Source organism: Phodopus roborovskii, unplaced genomic scaffold (assembly GCF_943737965.1).
Source record: "Phodopus roborovskii unplaced genomic scaffold, PHOROB, whole genome shotgun sequence".
NCBI classification, from domain to species: Eukaryota; Metazoa; Chordata; class Mammalia; order Rodentia; family Cricetidae; genus Phodopus; species Phodopus roborovskii.
The window spans coordinates 2177050-2199612 of record NW_026126446.1 but is presented as its reverse complement, the minus strand read 5'-3'; the positions used below and the strand labels follow the sequence as shown (position 1 = coordinate 2199612).

At 47.3% G+C, this 22563-nt stretch overlaps 1 protein-coding gene across 1 annotated transcript in view; it reads right to left on the bottom strand.

The window, feature by feature from the left end:
* Nucleotides 1-6819: 6819 nt before the first annotated feature.
* Znf618 (zinc finger protein 618) overlaps nt 6820-22563 on the bottom strand; it is a 166644-nt gene continuing 150900 nt past the window's right edge. The window contains exons 13-16 of the mRNA XM_051187949.1: nt 21557-21637; nt 18693-18770; nt 8972-9073; nt 6820-8355 (exon numbers count right to left, since the gene is read on the bottom strand). Coding sequence (XP_051043906.1) covers nt 6836-8355; nt 8972-9073; nt 18693-18770; nt 21557-21637 — 1781 coding nt within the window. The 3' untranslated portion in view covers nt 6820-6835. The remainder of the gene's footprint in view (nt 8356-8971; nt 9074-18692; nt 18771-21556; nt 21638-22563) is intronic.

Below are 22563 nucleotides of genomic sequence, written 5' to 3'. Positions count from 1 at the left end.
TATCCAGTGCTTGAACAGAGCTGTGTGCCACCACACCCTGGGAAGATACACCAGGGGCTGGGGCTGTGTCCTAAGGATATGCCACCTTGCTTCGTACTTGTCCTGACTCCAATTTTCTGTTCCGAAGTCACCTGTTTCTGTGACAGTACTGTGTTCTCTCTCAGGACAGGCTTCACCTGGGACTTGCTTTAAACAAACAATAGTGTACCCTAACAATTATCATTCTGGTGGGATGGGGGTGAGGCCTGCCTGTAACCCAGTCTCAGGAAACCACATCACTCACCCCACAAGGAACCAAGATTCATCCCCTGCCAGGAGGCCCCTACCCTGAAGAGGCACACAGCACATCCAGTCTTACAGTGGGGTTTTCGGTGGTTACTAGTCAGGTTTACTTGCTACAGTATGGATGCAGCTGCTTAATAAGCACCTTCTTAAATGGTCATACAACCCAACCCAGAGGCTGGCTCTTTGTGATGAGGTCCAGAGGCCACAGCCTGGCCTTATTTGACACTCAAGGTCAAGGGAATTCAGAAAAGCCTGTGGATGCTGCCAACTTCTGATAATTTCAATTGTGGAGAAACTTTTGCACCAACTTTACCTGCTGGCACACAGATGCCCGTGGTTCCTGTGGGGCATGCCTGCAGGGCAAGGCTGTTGCCCTCTGGGAAGGGGCCAAGTATAGAGATGACACACATAATTTGATAGGACTTTTTCCGCAGAAGACCCATGTGACTCAGCTTCTTAGAGTGGAGCTCCCCACCACTAGTCAGGGACATGAGTGGGTCTGGAGGAGGGGCCTGTGCTTCACTTACCTACAGAACAAGAAGGCAACCTCCCCACGCTGGGCTCCCTTGAGGTGTTCTGCTCTCCCCTCTACACAGTGGATGACATGGCCCAACTCCAACCCTAAGAAAGGCATCACACACCAGAGGTTCCTAAAGGTTGTTTTATTGTAAAACCATAAATACAACACTGACATGAACTTGTGAACGCACTTAGGCAACTGATCCTCTAGTCACTGAAAGGATGTCTTTTTGCCTTGGCAACAACCAGCTGGGAAATGGTTCGGGGGGTCAGGAAGGAACTGAATCTTGGGCTGGGGCTTTTGGTGACTTAAGGAACCCAGTGGAACCTTCCTCTTCTCCATGGGAATATTCCACTTTTGGACAAGAACAGACAGGTAAAAACAGCAACATTGAAACAGCTCAGTTTTAAATTTTATTACTTTGTAAAAATCTCTTTTTTTTAAAATTTTTCTGTTCCTTTCCTCCATTTAACATCAGTAAAACTTTTAAACATCATGAAACCAAATTGGCTGTAAAATGGAGAAACGGTATCCAAACCAAAAACAAAACACCCCAAAGGACACACAGAAAATCCTAAATAAACCCACAAGTTTGGCCTTGGGAGTTTATGTATCACAAGAACCGGTAACTCAACCCCCATGCAACGTGGCTCCTTGAAGGACTGCTGGATCCACACCAGTGATACAGGAGACCACCAACGACATCTTTGTTAATTAACACAGCAAGTGTGACACTAGGTAATTTTTTTTTTAAATACAGTACATGGTACACAGGGTCCCTAAGATAGCCCTGCATAAACCCCCGTGAAGAGTTGAGCCAAGCACTGGCTGTTTATAAAAATATTATGTTGCTACAAAAGTATAAATTAATGCTACTGGTATTAAGAAATATTAAACACATAAAACTTATAAGGATTAAGAAAAATATTCATTAATACCTGTAGAAAACTCTGGCCTAAAAAAGATATTTTTTTTTGTGTGTGTGTGTTTGCTTTTTTTGTAAATTTTTTTGTGTTTTTAATTTTTTTTTTTAAAGATGACTTGAGTTTCTTGCACTCGAAGCGAGACACGGACGTGTCTATGGTATTGCCTAGAACATCTTTACTATTGGGACAGGATGGGGGCGTACACATGTGGTCACTGAGTAGGGGGGGCAGGAGGGATTGGGGCACCAAGGCTTTTCTCAAGATTTACCTGATGTGAACTGATCACCCACACAAAGTTGTGGGGAAAAGAAAAAAGACAGGATCAGGAGACAACAAAAAATAATTCATGCCTCTTAAAAACTATCTCTGCTCCGGGTTATTCTACAAAATGATTTCCTGATGTTTAGGGTCTGGAAGGTCCTGTCACATGGCTCTTGCTCTTTGCTGGCTGGCCAGACCCAGCCTACATCAGGTCATAAACTTGAGTCCCGCTGGGGAAGCCACCCACCCCAGCTGGGTGGAAAAAGGTTCCTAGGAGAGCCTCGGAACACCTGGGTTGTGGGAAGAGCCCTTCTTCCAGGTGGCCTGCAAATTCAGGCTCCTAAGAACAAGGCTGGGCTTTGCCGTGCCCTTTAAGGAACTTTGGTTCAAAGAGTCAAGGTGCCTAATGGGATGCTTGGGTGGATCGGCCCTTGGCGGGTCATGATGCTAATGTCAACTCCAAGCCTAGTGTATTTCCCATATGGGAGTGGAACCTTGAAAGCACCACCTTCTTCCATGTGAGGCCTATATCTGCTCAGAGACCCTTGGTCAAAATCAGAGCTCTCTAGACTGCCATCCTCAGACCCAAGTGAGATAGGAAGAAAAACCACAACAGCCATAAAATCTCCCTGGAGACCCCCAAGAAAGGGCAGACAGGAGGGGAACATAAGAGGAAACACTGCATCATTGGTTCGCCATAACTGGCCTAGCAAACATTAGCCACAGTGAAAGGGAGGGGCGACCTCCTCGCCAGCTCTCCCACTGTCCTGGGGACAGGAGCTCCTGCGCCCTGTCTCCAGGGTATAGCCTGAGCCTCAGTCCCTTGATTCTGCCCATCAGACAACTTCCTCTAGATATATTTCAGACACAGTAGTGTCACACCACTGCCAAGGCCAGGAAGCTAGAGACTTGGAACAGCTTATGGGGTAAGGAGTTTCCTGTGCGCTCCTCTTTAAGCATGACACGACAAGGTCTGGGGTAGCATCTCACATGGTTTCCCCCTACATCCCAGCTTTGATCCTTCTTGGTGGCCCTGTGTCCTCGGAGTGAGTATATTGGTGCCCAGAGTCTCCAGGTGTCCCCCTCCTTGGGCAGTGTAGCCTGAGGCCAGGAAATGAGGCTCAGAAATGGGCTCCAAAGGCAGATTCAGCTTCACAGTGGAAAACACTCCTTGTTGAATTCTTCCATTTCTTCAGTGCAGGAGATAAAACTTGTCAAACTGAAATGAAGACTTCTGGCCAGCCTACACAACTGGTGGCAGGTCCTTCCCAGAAACCTGGAGCTGAGTTCTCATCATCATCACCAGTTGACCTTCTCACCAAGAAATGGGCACCTTTCCCTCAGCCAAGAGCCAGCCCCATAACACTGGCCAAATGTGAAGCCATCAGGTGGGATGGTGACATCATTCGCACCGTGGCTTCCTGTGGAGGCAACCTCTAGGGATGAAATGCAGACAGCTGTGCTCAGAAAGCACGAACCCTGCTTCTTGGCTGCTGAATGCCATGCAAAGGCGGCTTGGCAGGTAGACTTGGGTATTGGGAACACAGCCATGTTGAGAACAAGTACTTCCATGTACAACCATTCTTCACACACCTGAGACGTTTTGAGTGTTGAGTCCCAGGCAAACAAGCCACAGGCCTTGGTTTGGGCTTCAATGGTGAAACAATGTGACCTCAGATTCACAGAGAACCTTGCTAATGGAAGTGCATCTTCCCTACTCCCTGTTTGGGTTCACGGATGTCAAAGCAAAGACCATTCTTGGCCAGGGAATCATACAGCTTGAGGTAAGCTGAGAACAGGAGAGAAATGGCCCAGCTTCCTGGTCTCCCAGCCCCCAAAAGCCTGTGGTGTAAAGACCTTTAGTGGTCACAGAATCACGAGGCAGATGACAAAATCGTTTTGAAGGTCAAGGCCAGCCCAGGCCATCGGAGGTGAACTGGAAGAGCCTATCTTAGTGCTTTGGATGAACTAGAATTTGGTAAGGTGGATATTGCTGTTGATGGGGCCTGTGGCTGCACCTGGGAGATCTTTGGGATTTATTGAGCTGTTTGTTGTAGGATATGCACTGTGAGATGGCCCACATGACAGCAGACACTCACAGGGCCCGCTCTTTCTGGTTGGTGACACTAGAGAGAAATGATTGACAGCCTGCCACCTAATAATCTTTGAGCATGAGGCAGTCCGAGAGACAGGTTTCTGAGGACTAAGAGGGGCTCACATTGAACCTACCGAGGCAGGGTAATTCCAAGGATAGATTCAAGGTGCCAATGAACTGGGCAGGAGGTGATGACCTATGGCCAGATGCCTGGAGTTTAACACTTATTTTCTTTTTGGAGGGCGAATGGTCTACGCTCTGAAAAGAATGCCTGAAATGCACCTCTGGGCATGGCCGATGAATAGCCAGTAACAGCAGCTCAGCTCAGCTCTGCCTGAGGTCTATTCTCACTGACTGCACTAGTAATCACCCAGCTTCCAGTGTGGCTACAAGTGCCATGTTGTGGCCCCTTTCCCAACAGCTGAGAGAGACTGGAGGTATCCATCATTAGTTATCTAGAGTCCACCTCTTGGAATGCCCCGAGCAGTCTGAAGACATTCCTGCATTCTTCAGGGGGTGACATTCAGCTCTACTCTGGATTTCTCTGTGGACAGAAGTTCCTCTGATGGTTGGACCCAAATTGAAGCCATTGTGATAAAAATGCCTAGAACTTGCCCCGGAGTAGAGATTGTATGGTGGTTCCTGAGAACGTAACTTGCCAGAGTGAATGTGGACACAACCTTCTCTGATCTATTTGTACATCTGAGACTGTGGGAGAGCTCGGTTAGTCTTGTGAGGCAGAGAGTGCAGGCTTTGTCCTCCAGGACAGTGTTCTGGGACCCAGAACACAACTGGAACCCTTTGAGTCTACAAACCATCTTCACTCCCCTCCTTGCCAGGGACCTGGGGGATGGGGCTATGGGTACAGTGCTTCTGAAGTCGAGGTATCTTTCAGTTGAGTAATGCTTTATGACTGGGAAGAGGGGCCAGTTCAAGTCCCAAGTGGTAGAGGTGCTTTTGCAAAGAGCCCCACAGAGGTGGCTATTCTTAGCCTGACATATATGCATCCTCGTCCCACAGTTGTAGCCACTGGAGGGTCAGGGACACCAAGGTCTTTATTTCTGGGGTGGTTATGCTCATCATCCCATGAAGAGAATGGTGTCTCCTCTTGGCATCTGGACTGTGTGGAGAAGCATGGGCTCCTGGCCTTGGGGATCAGAAGCAAGGGCTAACAACCCCTTTCACAGAATTGAGTCAAGCACAGCTATCTACAAGATCACAAGATGACAACTGTTGAACCAGCAACTGCCCCACCACTGCCCTGACTGCAGGTTTGAGATGCCTGTGGGACCTCTGAGGGCTATAAACTCCCAGAACCCCAGATCTGGGAAGGGAGGGAGACTGTGGGTCTGGCAGACACCGGTTGGAGTAAGTCACAGTCCCTGCAGAGCTGGGGATCAGGGTGTGTGAAGCTGTACGAAGGATGCTGAGTACAGGAGGCAAACATTCAAGAGGTGGGCATTCACACTACCACAGGCAGGGACCAGGCAGCGGCTCTCACTGACATTCAGGACGCCTAAAGCCACATGCCGCCCACCATGGTTTCCACCAAACCCCACAGCCAAGGAACCATGACTCCTCTCAACTCCCTACTCCAGACACACAGACATATCCTTGATCTTTGTCCTGAACACCACCACTGAGATGAGCTAGTTTACAGTGTGACTTGAGAACAAAAAGGGGCAAGTAAAACAAACGAAACAAAACTCCAGAACATAAGTTATGACATTCAGTGCCTCCCAGCAGAGACTAAACCACATGTGAAAAGAAACTGAATCCCCCAAAAGATAAAAAGTTGCTAAAGCATTGGAGGAACAAACAACAGACAAACAAACAAAACCAAAGAAACCTTGAGTGTAGAGTCAGCTATACATCTCTGGAAAAAGATGTCTTTTTTTTTCTCTCTCTCTCTCTCTTTTATATTAAAAAGTAAAACATCAGCTTTATATTTTTAAAGTCTCCTTTCCTGATCTGGGGAGATAGATAGTGTGTATTCTAAGGCAGCTGCCCCAGACATCCAAGGGGGAGGTCACAGGTACAGCAGCTTAATGCCCTGAAGGTGAAACAAGAAATAAAGTCCAGTGCAGAAACTGTCCATCTGATGCAGTTTGGAGAACCTGTCAGAGCAGCTGGGGCGGAGGATGGGTACCATGGGTTGAAGGGATGGAGGAATGGAAAGGAAGGGTTGGGGTTGGGGATGGGAGATCAAACCACTTCAGCCCTCAGCTGCCTGAATATTTCACAATCTCAGCTTCTCTCACTCTGCACACCTGAAAACGGAGTCCTTAGAGCCCCTGCCCAAGGAAAGTGAAACCATCCTGCTTTCCCAGTCTCTCAGCTTTCCTGATACACCCAGTTCAATGCACACACGCCTGAGGACAGGCATGTATACTTGCACCAGGTTTGTGTGTGTGTATGTGTGCGTGCGCGTGTGTGCGTGTGAGCACATGCACACTTGTGGAGCTTCTCTGGCTGTGCATTCAAGCATGAGCTCCCCACACTCTTTACCCATGCAATGCACATGTGTCGGTGTGGACACATGTGCACACACACACACACACACACACACACACACACACACTCACTCACACACACTGAAAAAAAAGCACTTGAGTTTCCAGGGGGGCATTTACAATGAGGTTCCACAGTGTTTAGAACTTAAACTTCTTTGTGACAGTGTTGCGTGTGTGTTTCCCTAACATCTTTCTTCTTTTCATCTTTTTTGTTTGTTTTCCCCAAAGTTGAGTCTTAAAGCATGTTGGATTTCAAAAACATGAGCTTGTTCATGTCTTCTGGACTAAGCAGTCGCCTCCTCTTGATCAGAAGTGCTTGTTCACACATATTTACACACCCGCTTCGAGCCCCCACAGCAGGAACAGCCAGGAGCCAGAAGGCGAGCTTGGCAAGTTTCGTGTGCTTTTGGGTCACGCATGACCAGTACTGAAAGAGATCGGGAGTAGCCTGGAAGAGGGGTTCCTGAAGGTAGTCATATACTTCGTTCTTGCCCAGCCGGTCATCCTCCTGAGCTGCAGCGGGGTGCTCGCCAGTGGCTGAGCGTGCCTTCTTGGCGGCAGGCTCAAAGTCGGCCTCTTCAGCCCAGGACTCCTTCACCTCGTTGATGAGCTCACACACCTTGCTGATGATCTCCTCGTGCTGGTAGGGTGGCACTGGCCGAAGTTTCTGCTGAGGATCCAGGATCATGGCCACCTTGTGGGCTGGGTGCACCTTGAAGTTCTCCTTGAGTGCTTCTAGAAAGAGATGGCACAGTTTGCTGACAGTGCCTGCGTCATTGGCTTTGGCTGTGAACAGCTTCTCTAGCCGGACGTAGGTGGGCAGCACCAGCTGCAGGGTGGGCTGGCTCTCATTGCTGAGTTCAATGACCGCCTGCTTCACAGGTGTCAGGATGGCGGCCAGGTTACTCAACAAGTGCTTGTTGAGGCTCTGAATGAGGTTCATTTTCTTGGCACGGCTGTAGAACTCACAGATCTGCTCATAGCGCTCATGCACCAGGAGCAGCGAGTCTGTCACTGAGTTCCAGCAGGGTGGGGGTGATGTCTCCTCCAGAGAGCCAAAGGTTTCCTTGGCCAGGCCCGTAGAGCCTGCTAGGTCCTCACACACATTGAGCAGCTCGATGACCTCATGCATGCTGCGGGCCTGCAGTGTCCTCTTGCTCAGCACACTCTGCACCACTGAGTTCAAGGCACAGGCTGAGCAGCGAAGGCACATGCCAGCCTTGGAGAAGGCTGATGTGCTCACCCGGCAGTCCGTTACATATACGGTCCGGATCTCTGACATCACAAACTCTGACAGCACGTTCTGCACCCAGTGATGCACCAAGTCACCACTGTCACGGATGTCTGCGCCCTTTACACCTAGCACATAACTCTTGATGTGGTTGCCCTCAGCCTGGTAGGCCGTGAGGATGTAGCAGGAGTCAGGGCCCACACTCTGGGAGTGGCATGTGACACCGATGCCCAGGCAGGCATTGCTGCCCAGGGCACACGTCACCTTTACCTTCACCTGGTTGTACATGCGTGGCAGGTGCTTCAGTGCTAGTGTGTTAAAGTTGCCCAGGATCTCAGTGACTGAGAAGGCCCCATAGCGGGCGCCACTGTCTACCAGGGTTTGTGCCAACTTGAGGAACTCCTTCCCACTGACCACGCTCAGTGCACCCAGGTCAGCACACATGACCCGTAGTAGCCGTTCTGCAATGTTCTGCCGCTCCTTCTCAGGTATTACACTGTTGGGTGTCAAACCACTAGTTGTGGCTGGCGGGGGACACAAAGAGAGAAAGGATCAATTTTGACATTCATAGATGCTTAACCTGGCTAGTATGAAGAATAACAAATAGATTTTGTCTTTCATACAAATAGGTGTGGTCTGCTTTTAACAGCTGACAGTACCATATGGATAAGATTCTATGATTGATTAATAATGCCTGCTGTGGGCATGACAATCGTATATAGTGGTATGTGTACAACATACTTGCCACATGCGCCAAACACCTAACCCTTTGAATACAACCTTTTCCTCAACAGGAATTACATAGTAATCTCTAATGAGTAACATGCCTTATGGCCAGTGTCAAGAAAAGAGCTTATGAGAATTGTGAAAATGTGGGGTTCTAGTTGTGATTCTGGCGGTAAGTAGTGCTTTGGAAACACACATGCACCCCCCCTTCTTCCTGGCCTCCTTTTGCCTATCCACAAGTTAAGATTCCTGCCCGAGTCCAAGCACAAGTATGCTTTGGAGCTGTATATATCATATATCATATCATCTTCTGTCCCATAGGAGGTACAGATGGTAACAATGGGGGACAGGACACAGCTGTAGCGGGGATGAGGTAATTCCAGGAGCCCTAGGCACCAGCATGCTGAGACCTACTGTTGTTGGAACTGTTCCTCTGGGCCTGAGGTTTCCACTTTTCTTCTACTGCAGCAGGTGGAGACCGGGACTGGTTGGAGGTGATGTTGTTCTCATTGTCAGCTGCAGGCACAACAGGAATAATGGGTCACTCTGAAGAGTAAGAGGAAGCTGAAGTGTAAGATACAAACTTGTGTATGGGGGGGGGGGCAGGGATAACAACACATGGCCACAGGGAGTTGAGTTCCGGCCTCTCAGAAACTATCTACGCTTTCAAAGCCCCGTCTGCACACTCTGGAAGCTGAGGACAAAGGTATGGCTACCATACAACTTCAGGAAGGACTATGGAGATGACAGGGAAGAGGCTAGGATGCAGAGGACTCTTAGAGAGAACATGAGCTTTCTGGGTAGCCTAAACCCACCACAGCCACAAAGCAAAGCTCCGAAGGGAGTGCATACTCTAAGTGCTCCAAAGTGTCTCACAATCTCTCACGTCTTTAAAGCATGAGATTTTTGTATTCCCAGTGTATGACTACTGTATTAGATAAATAGTTGCATTTAATTGTATTAAATGAGGACCCAATCCCTACCTAACATGATAAAAAGCACAGAAGTACCAAACCCTTTACTGGGTGTGGAAACTGAGGCCCAGATTTAAAACAGGTTTGCTCAAGGTCACACAGAGTGGCAGCAGGATGGTTACAAACACATTTCAATGCGTGAGGACCCAGGCAGAATCCAGGCCTCCGAAACCAAATCTTCCACAGACTAAAGGCTGCCCCATCCCTGCTCTCACATCCTAAGAGTGAACTTCAAAAGTATAACAGTAGGGTCAGAGAGATGGTGCAGTGGTTAAGAGTGCTTGTTCTTCTAGAGAATCCAAGTTTGGTTCCCAGTACTCAGTCAGGCAGCTCACAACTGCCTGTAACTCCAGTTCGTGGGGATCCGACACTGTCTTCTCACCTCTGTGGGCACCTGAATTAACATGGCATATTCACTTGCAGACACATACCTATACAAACAATTTTTTAAAAAAATAAATTTTAAAAAAGTATAAAGGAGAACCCCAGGAAGACAGATTGCAGACAAAGATCAACACTCTCCCGAGAAGCACAGTGGATCCAGCATTCATATTCTGTCAGGTTCTAAGTACCCAATACAGAAAAATACAGCCTATAGGAAAGCAATCAAAAGAAGCTAGCATAATACAAAGGCTAGAATTAGCCAATCAGGCCTCAAGAATAGCAGTTATAAACATCATAAATACATTCAGGATCGTGAGCAAAATGTATGTGTGTGTGTGTGTGTGTGTGTGTGTGTATATATATATATATACATATATATATATATATATTTCACCAGAATTAAGCAACAAACATCAAAACCAACTAACTGAAGTGGAATTAATATATTGAAAATGTATGTGAGGCCAGCAAGATGGCACAGCTGGTGAAAGTGCTTGCTGTCTAGATTGTGCAGACTGAGTTCCATACCTAGAACCCACATGATGTGATGAGAGGACCGATTCCTGCAGGCTGTCCTCTGATCTCCATGTGTACATGCATCTCCCCTCCCACAGTAAATAATGTGAGGGATAGGGGAGGGACAAGGCGGATTGGGGAGGAGAGAGAGAAGCAAAGAACATAGGAGATGAACAGCGCACAAATAGAAGGCTGGTAAATTTATACAAAACATCAAATTTACATTAAATACAAACGTCTCAAAATTATAAAGAAAAGATGTATACTCTTAATTATTAAAACTCAACAACATGTCCTGTATAAGACATCTATTAAAATGTAGAGCTAGAGATCACTGAAATGTAAAAGGTCAAATAAAGATATGCCAGGTGATAAAAGGAAAGCTGAATACGGGTGACACATTATAATACCAGATAATCAGATCAGGACAAAGGTTGCCAGGGGTAACAAGAGAATCTGTACGATGACAAAGTGGCCAATTTACCTAGAATGTACGAGTCTAAAAACACATTCAGCTTTAAGTTCAAAAATGAAAACTGGATTGACTCAAATGGACAAACTACTACTAGAGCTCTGACTTATTTCTCTTAGCAACTGTTACTAAGAATAAAGGTGGTGGTGGGGGGAAGAACATACATGGACTGAGCAGACAACAGGAAATCTATATATAGGCTGGAGAGATGGCTTGGGGGTTAAGCATAAACACTGATCTCCCAGAAGGCTCGAGCATGTTCCACAGTCCCATACAGCTCCGAGGGAATCTAATGGTCTCTTTTCTCCTCCACAGGCACCTCACACACATATGACATTCACCCACACACATACACATAAAACATAAATAAGTATTTTAAAAAAGAGGTCTAATAATAAGTAATGAGGCAAAAGCAAGGAAATAATCCAGCGGAAGCATAAATGAATGACATAGAAAATGGATAAACATAAAAGAGCAAAACCAATGACAACAAAAGCCAATTCTCTGTAAAGATCAACACACTTGATAAGAAGATACAAATCATTAGGATCAAGAATGAAAAGGTGCCATCACTACAGAGCCCACAGATAGCAAAAGAATTAAAATGCCAATGAATTCAACAAGTTAGGCAAGACAAATACTCAAAGCCACAACGAAACAAAGTTCATCCTAGAAGAAACCTGTAACTTGAAAACCTGTGTCCATTAAAGAAACAGCTCATAGTTAAGTAATTTCCCATAAAGAAACTTCCAGATCCTTACAGGTTCACTGGTATATTTTATTTAAAAAAAAAAAAAAAAAAAAACCTTAAGCAAGTAATAATATAAATTCGACACAAATTACTCTGTAAAACATGGATAGTAAAACTATCCCACAATTCATTTTACAAGACTATTATTATCATTTGTATTCTTGATGATAGCCATTCTTACTGGAGATGGAATCTTTTAATTCAACATTAAAATACTTTATGTGTATGTATGTTTTGTCTGCATTCATGTCTGTGCACCACATGCATGCCTGGTAATCTGTGAAGAAAGGAGAGGGTGTTGCATCTCCTCAGACTGGAGTTACAGATGGCATGAGCTGTCATGTGGAAGCCAGGAATTGAACCTGGGTCCTCTGTAAGAGCAGCCAGTGCTTTAAATCACCAAGCCAGCTCCCCAGCCCATGATATGAAATCTTAAAGTAGCTTTAATCTGCATTTCCCTGAGCACCAAGGATGTTATATATTTTCAAAAGGTTATATTAGCCATCTGTATTTCTTCTGAGAACTCTGCTTAACACCACAATCCCTCTTTTAATTGGTTGTTTCCTTCATGTTCATTTTTTGAACACTAATCCTCAGCCCAATATAGAGATGCAATGTTCTTCTTCCATTTTATAGGCTGCCTCTTTTATGATAGATTCCTTTGCTGTACAGAAGCTTTTTAGTTTCAGGAGATTCCATTTATCCACAGTTAGTCGTATTCCCTGTGCTTCTGTGAGTCCTACTCAGAAAGCCTCTAACTATTGAAGTGTACTCCCTACTTCCTTCTCTGGCAGTTTCAAGGTATCAGTTCTTAAGTTGAGGTTTGAGGTTGCTGAGTTGAGTTTTGTGCAAGACGAGAGATTTGGATCCAGTTTTGCTGTAAACTAGAGGAGACCCTTTGGAAATCTGGTTTCTCAAACGAGCAAACAAACGAACAAACAAACAAACAACAACAACAACAACAAAAAAACTAGAAATCAAACTACAAGATGATCCAGCTTGTATCACATTACAGAGATATCTGCAAAACTGCAAGGAAATGGAAGCAGCTGATGTCCATCAGCTGATGAATGGATAATGAAAATGTGCACATACACAATGGGATTTCATCCAGCTATAAAATAATTAAATTATGATGTTTTCAGGTAAATGACTGAACTGGGAAAAAAAAAATTCTACTGAATGAAATAACCCAGACCAGGAGAAATGCTACACAGGCTCTTTCAAATGCCAATTCCAGCTTCCACTCTGTAGCTTTAACACGGAAGCCTGGAGACTAGAAAGAGGAAATTGGAATGTGGGAGTGCCTTAAAGGATGGCGGGGGGGGAGGTGATGGTGGCGCATGCCTTTAATCCCAGCATTTGGGAGGCAGAGGCAGGCAGATCTCTGTGAGTTCAAGGCCAGCATGGTTTATAGAGATACTTACAGGAGAGCCAAGGTTACACACAGAGAAACCTTGTCTTGGAAAAAGAATGGGAGGCTAGGACATAGGTAAGGAAAGCAGAGAGGGGCAACACTAGGGGTAGAAATGTTTAAGTGGGGTGGGGGAGTGGGGGGAACAGGAGAGAGGGTAGGTGAAGGTTAGCCAAAACAAAGGCTATATAAAAAAAATCCCTATGAAAATTTACTATTTTGTAACCCAATTTAATAATATAAAAGTGAGGTTAAAGACAGACACCCATCATGGCTTGCTTGATAATGCTTCTAGAAGCAATGAGTCACCACACAAAATTCCAGGTGCCAGGTGTTGGGTACCGCTCAAAGAGTTGGTCAGATTTCTGAAAACTCAAGCTCTTATCAGTCCTCTTGGATACCAATCAAAACAACCAGGTAAGAACCTGTGGCTGAAGACTCTGCACACATGAGTTATAAAATAGAGAACAAGCTGGAACTTGTTAGCCCTCCTGGCTAACTTCCAAAGAGCCAGAAGTTGTGATGCAGGTAGCCAAGTAGGAGAGAAAAAGGCATCAAAGGACTTACCTGGCTATGAACCTTTCCAATACTAAATAGGCAAGATATGCCCACCTATGCACTAATGGCACAGCTGTTATATAATCAACTAACCACCCTCTGATTCAATTTGAGCCCCACTCCACAGGAAGGAATCCATACTTAGTATTCTAAGTCAGATCAACAATCTATACTTGGGGAAGTCATAGGCCCAAGGGGATGGTACTTAGTACTGTTGTTTAACTAAAATGACTAAGCATCCCTTTTACACAAATAAAAAGCTACTCTTAGCCTTAGTTAAAGAAGCCTCTCTTCTCAGTGAATGGAGGTGAATGCATGAATGCAGAGACTTGTCGTTGCCCAAGGTACTGAGAGTAAGTGATGTCTGAGTGCCCAACCCTAAAAACAAAGAATGTATACTCCTCCTCTTAAGGCTCAGGGAACACTGAGGGTCAGGACTGCAAAATGTCATGTAGGCACGACACAACCACTGCAATCAGGAATTCACAGCAGCTGTGTTATCTGCATTGGTGCGTTGAACCTGCATAAGACTGGCCCTGTCAACCATCAGCCACGGATGTGGGAAGGGCTATGGAACTCTACTCCTTATTGCTATTGCTATTGGCTGTAATAGACTCTGGGAGCTGTAGGAGCAATCATCTTCAGATGTGTACCCACCGCTAAGCTCCATGGCCCATTGGAGAGTTCTAAACTCATGGTCACACATGTAGCTATAGTTAAATTCAGTGAGTCACAAAACAACAGATGGGAATGTGACGAAGTGCTTTTTTTTTGCGGGGGGGGGGCAATGGGGAGTGAGTGTACTGGAGTGAAAGAAGTTGAGAGAGGATAGGGAATAAGAATGCATTCCATATATATATATATATATATATATATATATATATTTTTTTTTTTTTTTTTTTCAAGTATCCCTGACGTTGAAGTTTGTGAAGTCTGACATCCTTCTGCTTCCAGGCATTTCAGGAGAGGGATACTCAGTCTGTACCTTCAACAGGCAATGGAGTAATAGGTACCTGTCAGGCTGGGTCTTAAAATGTGCCATAGTCTGTGACTACATCACCCCCCGCAACCCTCATCCCTGGGAGGAAAGGCTTGATAAACTCTCACAGTGGGGATGAGGAAGTCCTGAACCATGAAGTGGTTCAAGGCATCAGAAATCAGAGGTGTCCACCCACTCAATCTCAAGCACAGACTTCATTTATTCCCTGGAGTCTCCTGGTGCCTTCTAGCTGTGTTCTCCACCCCTCCTGGGAAGGTCTGTAAAGGCTGAGTTCTGAGGGGTCAGGGCCACTGACCCCACCAGGGCAGACCACAACTTCAGTGTGGACGTGAAAGCCCATGGGTTCTGGAAGGATCACACCCCCGGGAGAGAATACTGGTTTTTATAACCTTGGCAACTGGATTTAACCACTTTTGCCTCAGATTCAATTCTCTTGGTGTATGTATACACATGTGTAGGTGCAGGCAAGTGTGCCAGTCTGTGTGAAGGCTGAAGGATAAACTTGCCTGCCATTCCCCAGGGGCCACTTGCTGCCTACCTTATCTTTTCTTTTGAGACAGGGTCTATCACTGGCATGTACCTTACTAGATAGGCCAGGCTGGCTGGCCAGGAAGCCCCAAGGGTCCATTCACCAGTTACCCATTTTTGCCTCCCTAGGCTAGGATTACAAGTGTGCTTTGCCATGCCTGGCTGTACTGTGTGGGTTTGGGGGAAATCAAACTCAGGTGATTTTCCTTCTTAAACACTGTAGGACAGCCATTTCCCCAGCTCTTCAGTGTCCTTTTTTTTCTGTGAAATGGTGTTAATATGGCATTTAGAGGGCCACTCTGAGAATTCAGTGGTGAACATGTCTAAAACTCTCAGACCAAGCCCTGGCAGCAAGGACCTGCTGAAATGATGCCAGTTAGTTCTAATGGACTATGCCAGCGACTGTGTTTTCTGGACCTTTATAAAGGGGATGGAAATGTCAAACTTGTAGACTTTCATGTACCACAGTCAACACACACATACCCCGACACACGGCAAGCTACCATTTACTATAGTTAGCATCATGACTGCTAGTTCTATTCCTGAACAGTCACCAGGGTAGACAGGTTCCTTCTAGCACACACGTTTACTAGCGTGAATTAGACTGTGCCATTCAGCAGCTCTTAATGAGATTGGCGCTACTTGAGGCTGATCCCCCTTATCAGCGGTGCTGTGAACTGCACAGCTCACAACGCTTAATTTCCCTCCATGAAGCCAATCCTTTAATCCTGATTCATCCTGGCTGGGATTCCGCCTGGCTTTGCACTGGATTGGGGTGGAGGCAGGCATTCTCTGGCCACGCTGGACCAGCACGAAGCAGCCCTTCAGCAACTCTGAACAAGCCAAGATGCTGGGGAATAGTGAGACCACATCTTGGCTCAGCCAGAGTTGCATCATAATGGTTTTGCTTTCCAGCTGCCAGAGAGATGGGGAAGCACCCACATTCAGGCTCATGCCTAATTGTTAGAAACAGGGGAAGCCCAGGAGGGAAAGAGAGAAAGACAGAGACAGAGAGACAGACTAAGAGAGACAGATGGAAGGGGGCATGAATATGAATTAACTGCGGGAGGCTGGGCTGTGAGGTCAGGAACCAGGCTACCACCACTCCAGGGCTGTAAGTTGGCCTTGAGGGCATGTCTACAGGATTTGAACCATTCCTGGATGATCATGGAGTCACTGTGAGATGGGAAACACCAGACAACAGGAGTCTGAGGTCTCTCAGCAGCCAGGGAGCAGAACCAGAAACCCAGAATCCTGATCACCACTCACAGCTCCATTGTGTACGTAGAGTGATTTATAAGTGCATGGAGGCCCCCAAGGCCTCAAGTACAGCACACACCATGAAGAGAGTGAATGAGAGTGAATGGAGGCTGGAATAACATCACATCATCTAGGGGAAGATGGAGTCTAATTCTGTGTGGTGGCTTCAACAAGAATGGCACCCACAGGCTTATATATTGAATGTTTGGTCATCAGGGAGTGACAGTACCTGAGACAGATTAGGAGGTGTGACCTTTGTCGGCATAGCTGTGGCCTTGTGGGACAAAGTGAGTCATTGCTGGGGGGTGGGCTTTGAGTTTTCAAAAGCCAAACTCAGGCCTAGCGACTCCTCCTGCTGCCTGTGGATCTGGATGTAGACAAAACTCTCTGCTAGTTCACCAGTGCCATGTCTGCCTGTGTGCCACCATGCTCCCTGCCATGATGGTATGGACTAAACCTCTGACACTCTAAGCAAGGCCTCAACTAAATGTTTTCTAAGATTTGCCTTGGTCATGGTGTCTCTTCACCACGATAGAAGCTAAGACAGAAGATGGTACCAGGGATTGGGGTATTGTTATGACAGGCCTGGCCATATTGCTTGTGGATGGAATGTTGACTTTGGGACTCTGGATTAGGAAATCAATTGAAGGCTCTGAGTGGGTCTTAATGGGTCATATTAGTAGGAGCATGGAAGACAATACTGAGGGTGGTATGGACTCTAGGACCCAATTCAAGAAGTTTCAGAAGGGAAGAATAGTAGTAAATAGCCTAGAGATCATTTTTGTGATATTCTGGCAAAGAATGTGGTGACTTTGTGTTCTTGTTTGAAAATATCTGCTTGAGTGTAAACTGACTGTGCCCTGTGTTTATCAGTGGCTGGTCTTACCCAGATCTATTATGAAAAGCAGCAGGCTGAGCAAGGAAACATACAAATCATACAGTTTGAGGAGAAAAGGAGCACCAGGAAATGTAATAGCCCGAAGTCCGCTCAAGGACAAAATAATTAAAGAAAAGCTTGAAGCTAAATGGAATAAAGGGAGTGGTGACCTCAGGGCAAGGCCCCACCCAGCTAAGCTTCCAACCTGTGAAAAGGAATTAAAGCAAAGATTAAGCAGTGAAGGCAACCATCAGCAACAGAAAGCTAAAGCAGATGTAATTGAACAAGGTGCCATGCTCTAGCCCCAGCATGTGCAGAACCTGGCAGCTTTGGCCACACGGTTCTGGCTTTACAGCTAAGGACGGAAGAAAGGGATTGTGGTATCTCCCTAAAAACCTTTCCTGGTGGCTAAGGAATTCTGTTGAGGCCTGGCATGTGCCAGGGATGTCTCTGAATGGAGGCCCACAGAGGCCATTGTGTGAAACTGTGACTAGATTGTGTTGGAGATGCCCGAGCCATGAGATTCCTGCCAAGGAGAGCTACAGGCCAGAGAAAGGGGAGTGTGCTGAAGTCAACAAAGCTGGAAGGACTTGGAGATCTGAAGAGCACTTTGACATCAGATGTGATGAAGAGGAATATGGAGTTTGCTCAGCTGATTTTTAGTCTTACTTTGGGTCCAGTATTTCCTGGCTATGCTCTCTTCCTCCCTTTTGGAATGGTAATATGTGTTTTGTGCCATTGTATGTTGGAAGCATGGGATTTGCTTTTCAATTTTGCTTTTACAGGGGATTACAGTTAAGAGAATGTCATACATCTTCAAAGGGACTTTGAACTTTGGACTTTCACAGTGTTGAGATTGTGAGAGAGTATGGGGACTTTTGAGGTTGGATTAAATGCCATTTCTGCATTAGGATATAGCTACAAGCCTATGAAGGCCAGGGAGTGGAATGTGGTGGGCCTGTGAAGTGGAGCAGTCCAGTGTGTCTTAGGCCCAGCTGCCTGTAGACGGTCTCATCATCATCCCAGATAATTCCTTCAAGAGTTCCAGTTTGAGCACCAGGGCATTGAAGAGGCAAAAGTCAGTCAGTGCACGGAACTGCCTGTCAGTCTACCTCGCTGCTGGCCCCTGTCCAATCTGACCTTGAACCACTTCTAGATCTCCTTTCCTGGCTTGCAACCCTCTGGTAAGCCCTTCTTCCAGCCCCACCCCCAACCCATCCTGAACCTGAGCTTAGGACTCCTTGGCTGGTGCTGAGAGGGTGGGTGCCCAGGAGTGAAAAAACAAACTTAGCTAAACTGAAACTGTTTCTCTTTTGCAGAAATTGCAAGCCCCCTGATTTCCATGCTCTGGGAAGGCTCTGCTGGTGGCTTCCATGTGTTTGGGGTCCCTCTTGGCCTTACCTGCATGGGACTGCATGTGCTCCAGCAGGTTGCTGTAGAACTGAAACTGGATGCCACAGGCGCCGCATGTGTAGGGTTCTGGGGAAAACAAGTGACATGTGACAGGTGGCTGATACCCAGGTACCCTAACGCTGGGCTGCAGGCAGCTTTGAAGGTGGGGATCCAGATGTATACTTGGGGCCCTGGGCCCAGCCTGTCCATTGGCCTGTCAATAGCCTGGAGAAGGAAAGACTGGGGAGAGAAGCAGAAGCACAGAGAAGGGAAGACACATAGATACAGGTTGCTCAGTTAACGGGCCTGCTCTTCACTGAGTGCCAGGCACTATTCCGAGTGCACGGGAAGGACCACATCCAGGCACCAGAGCTCTCAGTTAACACACTGTGTCCCTTGGTGTCCACAGCTTAGCCCTCTGCCGGTGGGACCACACAGGGGTCCCTGCTCATAGAGGGAACAAATGAACAAGGAAACTCGCAATGGGAGGTGAAGAGAGAAATGAGAGAAAGAGGAGATGGAGCCAAGTGCAGCAGCGGGTATGATTTGAGAGGGACAGGAGGGTGGGCTGAGGGGGACAGGCTGCACCTGCACCACCAGCTCTGTGTATCCAGGACTTGAACGGGTACCTGGCAAAGAGAGAGGAGGGAGGAAACAAAACACTATTAGGTAGAAGTGGAGGGAAGAGAGAGGGAGGTGGCTTGGAAGAGGAGTCCCGAGGCTGAATGGGTAGCCCAGAGCTGGTAACCTTGTCGTCTCCTTCCTGTGTGCTCAGAGTTCTGTCTACCTGTCCACACCTTTCCACCCTTCTGGGCCCTCTGCAGCTTCCCTAGGCTATTGTTGCTGGGTGATCTCTGGAGGGCAGCCCAAGGCCTGTCTACATCTCAGTGAGAACAGCAGTGGTCATTCCCTGCCCTGCCTTGCCCTCTTCAGCCCCTAAGTGGGACCAACACTTACTCTGCAGGAGAGGGAAGGGATTGGAATTCAGGGGACTTGCAGTTTCTGCAAAAGAAAAATAGTTTCAGTTTAGCTAAGTTTGTTTTTTTCACTCCTGGAGCTGTGAGGTCATTACATTTGCTGAGCCAGGGGGTGTTCTCAGTGGGCACACATCTGTGTGGGAAGGTAGGTGAGAGAAAACTGGCAGAGAGGCTGCCCTCAACAGAGAAGGCAGGTATCATGTGTTGGGAAGGCCATTCCTCCAGGATGCTCTGACAGTGAGGGTGTGGGACTCAGGTATGGTACCTTTAAGTCCCACGCACTTGGTGACTGGATGTTGGAAGCTGTTTCCAGGTTCTGACACTAGGATGGGTGTGCTTGGTACCAAAGTACAGGAGTGGCTCTGGAAGCTTGTTTGCTTCAGTCCCCCACACTGCCTGGCATTGCCAGAGGGTGAGGTCAGCAAGCCTCTATTGTAGCAGGCAGCAAAGTGAAGTGCAGGCAGAGTATGAGGGTTCTGGCTTTACCTATAGTCTGGGGGATCTGCGGCTACAATGATCTTATCCTGAGCCTCAGTTTCCTCATCCAGAAAGTGGGACTAAAAGGAACGCTACCTCCACAGGATGGTGGTACGGTTGGAAACAGATACAACACACAAAGCTCTGAACACATGCCAGCCATGTTGTAAGCACTCAATAAACAGTGGCTACCAGCAGCAGTAGCCCATGACAACGTCGTTCCCAAACAAATATTAGCCTTGGTGGCAAGAGAGCTGCGAAGGGTACAACACGGAGTGGCTGGGAGCCCAAGCCATGTCAAGAGAACTTGGTTCTAGTTTCAGGCTGCCGCTCGATCCTCTGTGGCCTTGGATGGGTCATGACATCTCTCCGAGATTAACCCCTTAGAAGGGTTCTAAGGGTCACGTGGCACCCCTGCATTGGTAATTGTGCTGATTGCTTGGTTCACACCAAAGCAAAACAAGGCAAACAAACCTAAAGGCAACACACTCTCTTCTCCTGCCCGTGTTCTTTGGGGCTGTTTGTGCTCCTCAAGCACTTACAGCCAAAGGGGGATTAGGGCTCATCTAGGGCGCTGAGGGCAGGCAGTGGAGCTAAGTTCAAACCTGGGCTCTAGAGAGGTTGCGTCTATTACCAGGCAGAAGCCTCCACCTGGTGTGTGTGCTGGGAACCACTTGCTGAAGCCTGTGGTGGCCAAGATGCAACCTATTACCTGTTTATACCAGGCAGTGTCAGCATGGGGGAATTCACCCAGGCCTAGTATTCACTGAAGTCAACTTTACAATGGCAGGAGACCTACCCATCCCATCCTGGCCATCTCTGTGCATACCAGCTTGCTGTCCCTTTTTTTCAGACAGAGACTACTGGTGACCATCCACAATCCTGCCAAGAAGTCCTGCAGGCCCCATGGTGCCACTAGGATTCAGAACAAGGCAGCCACCAGGTGGCAGCATACACTATCAGGAGCACTCATGCAGAGCCACAGCACTGCAGGGACCAGCAGAGCATCTGTTCTGCAGCTCCAGGTCCAGTGTGCATCCAGAACCTGAGACCTCTGGCTTCTGTAAACAATCTTTCTACTGCACCCCGTTTGCATCTCCTGAAAAGAAACCTGCTACAGCATTACTTTTTAACTTAGCAATTGGCTCTCTTAGGGCTACCCATCTGGGTTGGTTAAACTGATGCCTGAATTTGGGATAAGGAAATTCCTCTCTCCAAGGGCAAGGGACAAAGGGTCAAAGTGCAGCCACAGAAGGACATCTACAGATACAAAGGCCCCTTCTGCTCTTCAAGGCTCTGATGTCTTTTGATATCACTACTCAGCTCCCTTCCCATCATGTACCAGAAGACCCCAGTCAGAGGTACCTGCCCTTCTGAGGGAGGAGGTCATGCGTGATGTCACATCACAGGCACACTCACCGCTGGAATTCTGTGAGCTGCTATTGGTCTCTTCAAAGTGGTTCTGTGCTTTGCCTTCTACTCGCCGACTGAAGGTGCTTTCTGTTGCATGGGTAGAAATGGAGAGGGAGGAGAGAGTTAGGGAGGGAGAGAGACAATATGACATGAGGAAGGGTCAGCTTGTCTGTCAGGTCAGAGTGGGCAGAAGGCTTCTGGAGCTGGGAGAATACAAGAACTTTGCTGATCCCAGAGCCACCTGGTCCCAAGAGACTCTCTGGGTAGTGTTTGGGAGGTACATGGATGGAGGGGGAAGGAACAACCTGCCTAATGCAGTCAAAGAGCAGAGAGCAAACAGGTCAGGGTCCCATATTTTACTCCGGAGCTTATGTGTAAGGCCAAGTCATTTGAATGAACTTTCTTCTGTTTCCCCTGGCAGGTTCTGCTGCTACAGTGACACCCAAAAGAGAATGGAGGATGACAGCCCATTTTCTGAAGGTAGCTCTGACCCAGCAAGTATCCCAAGGCATAAAGGATGTCCTGGAGCAGGGACACACACACATACACACACACACACACACACACACACACACACACACACACACACTTTCTCTCTCTCTCTCTCTCTCTCTCTCTCTCTCTCTCTCTCTCTCAGTCTCTCTCTCCTTGAAAAGGGGTAGTACATACTTGCTCTGGAAAGGCCAAAGTCTAGGTGAGGAGGGTCGGAACTCATGTAGGAGAGGGGGAGTGCTTGGCTCCTTGTGAGCCATGTCTAGCACCTGTCCAAAAGCTCACCATCTCCCAGGCTCTCTCTGGAAACCCCATCATAATGAGATGGGCTCAGCCAAGCAGAACTCTACAGTTATAGCCCCGCCTGCAGAAGATAACACAGCCTATTCACAGTGCTCCAGGTGCTACAGGGCATGGTTGGTCCAGGGGATGAGGGTCTCGGGAAAGTCAATTTGAGATACCCAGCCAGCCCTTTTAAACAGCTTGGATGAGGCTACGCAAGGCACAGAGACACTGACTAG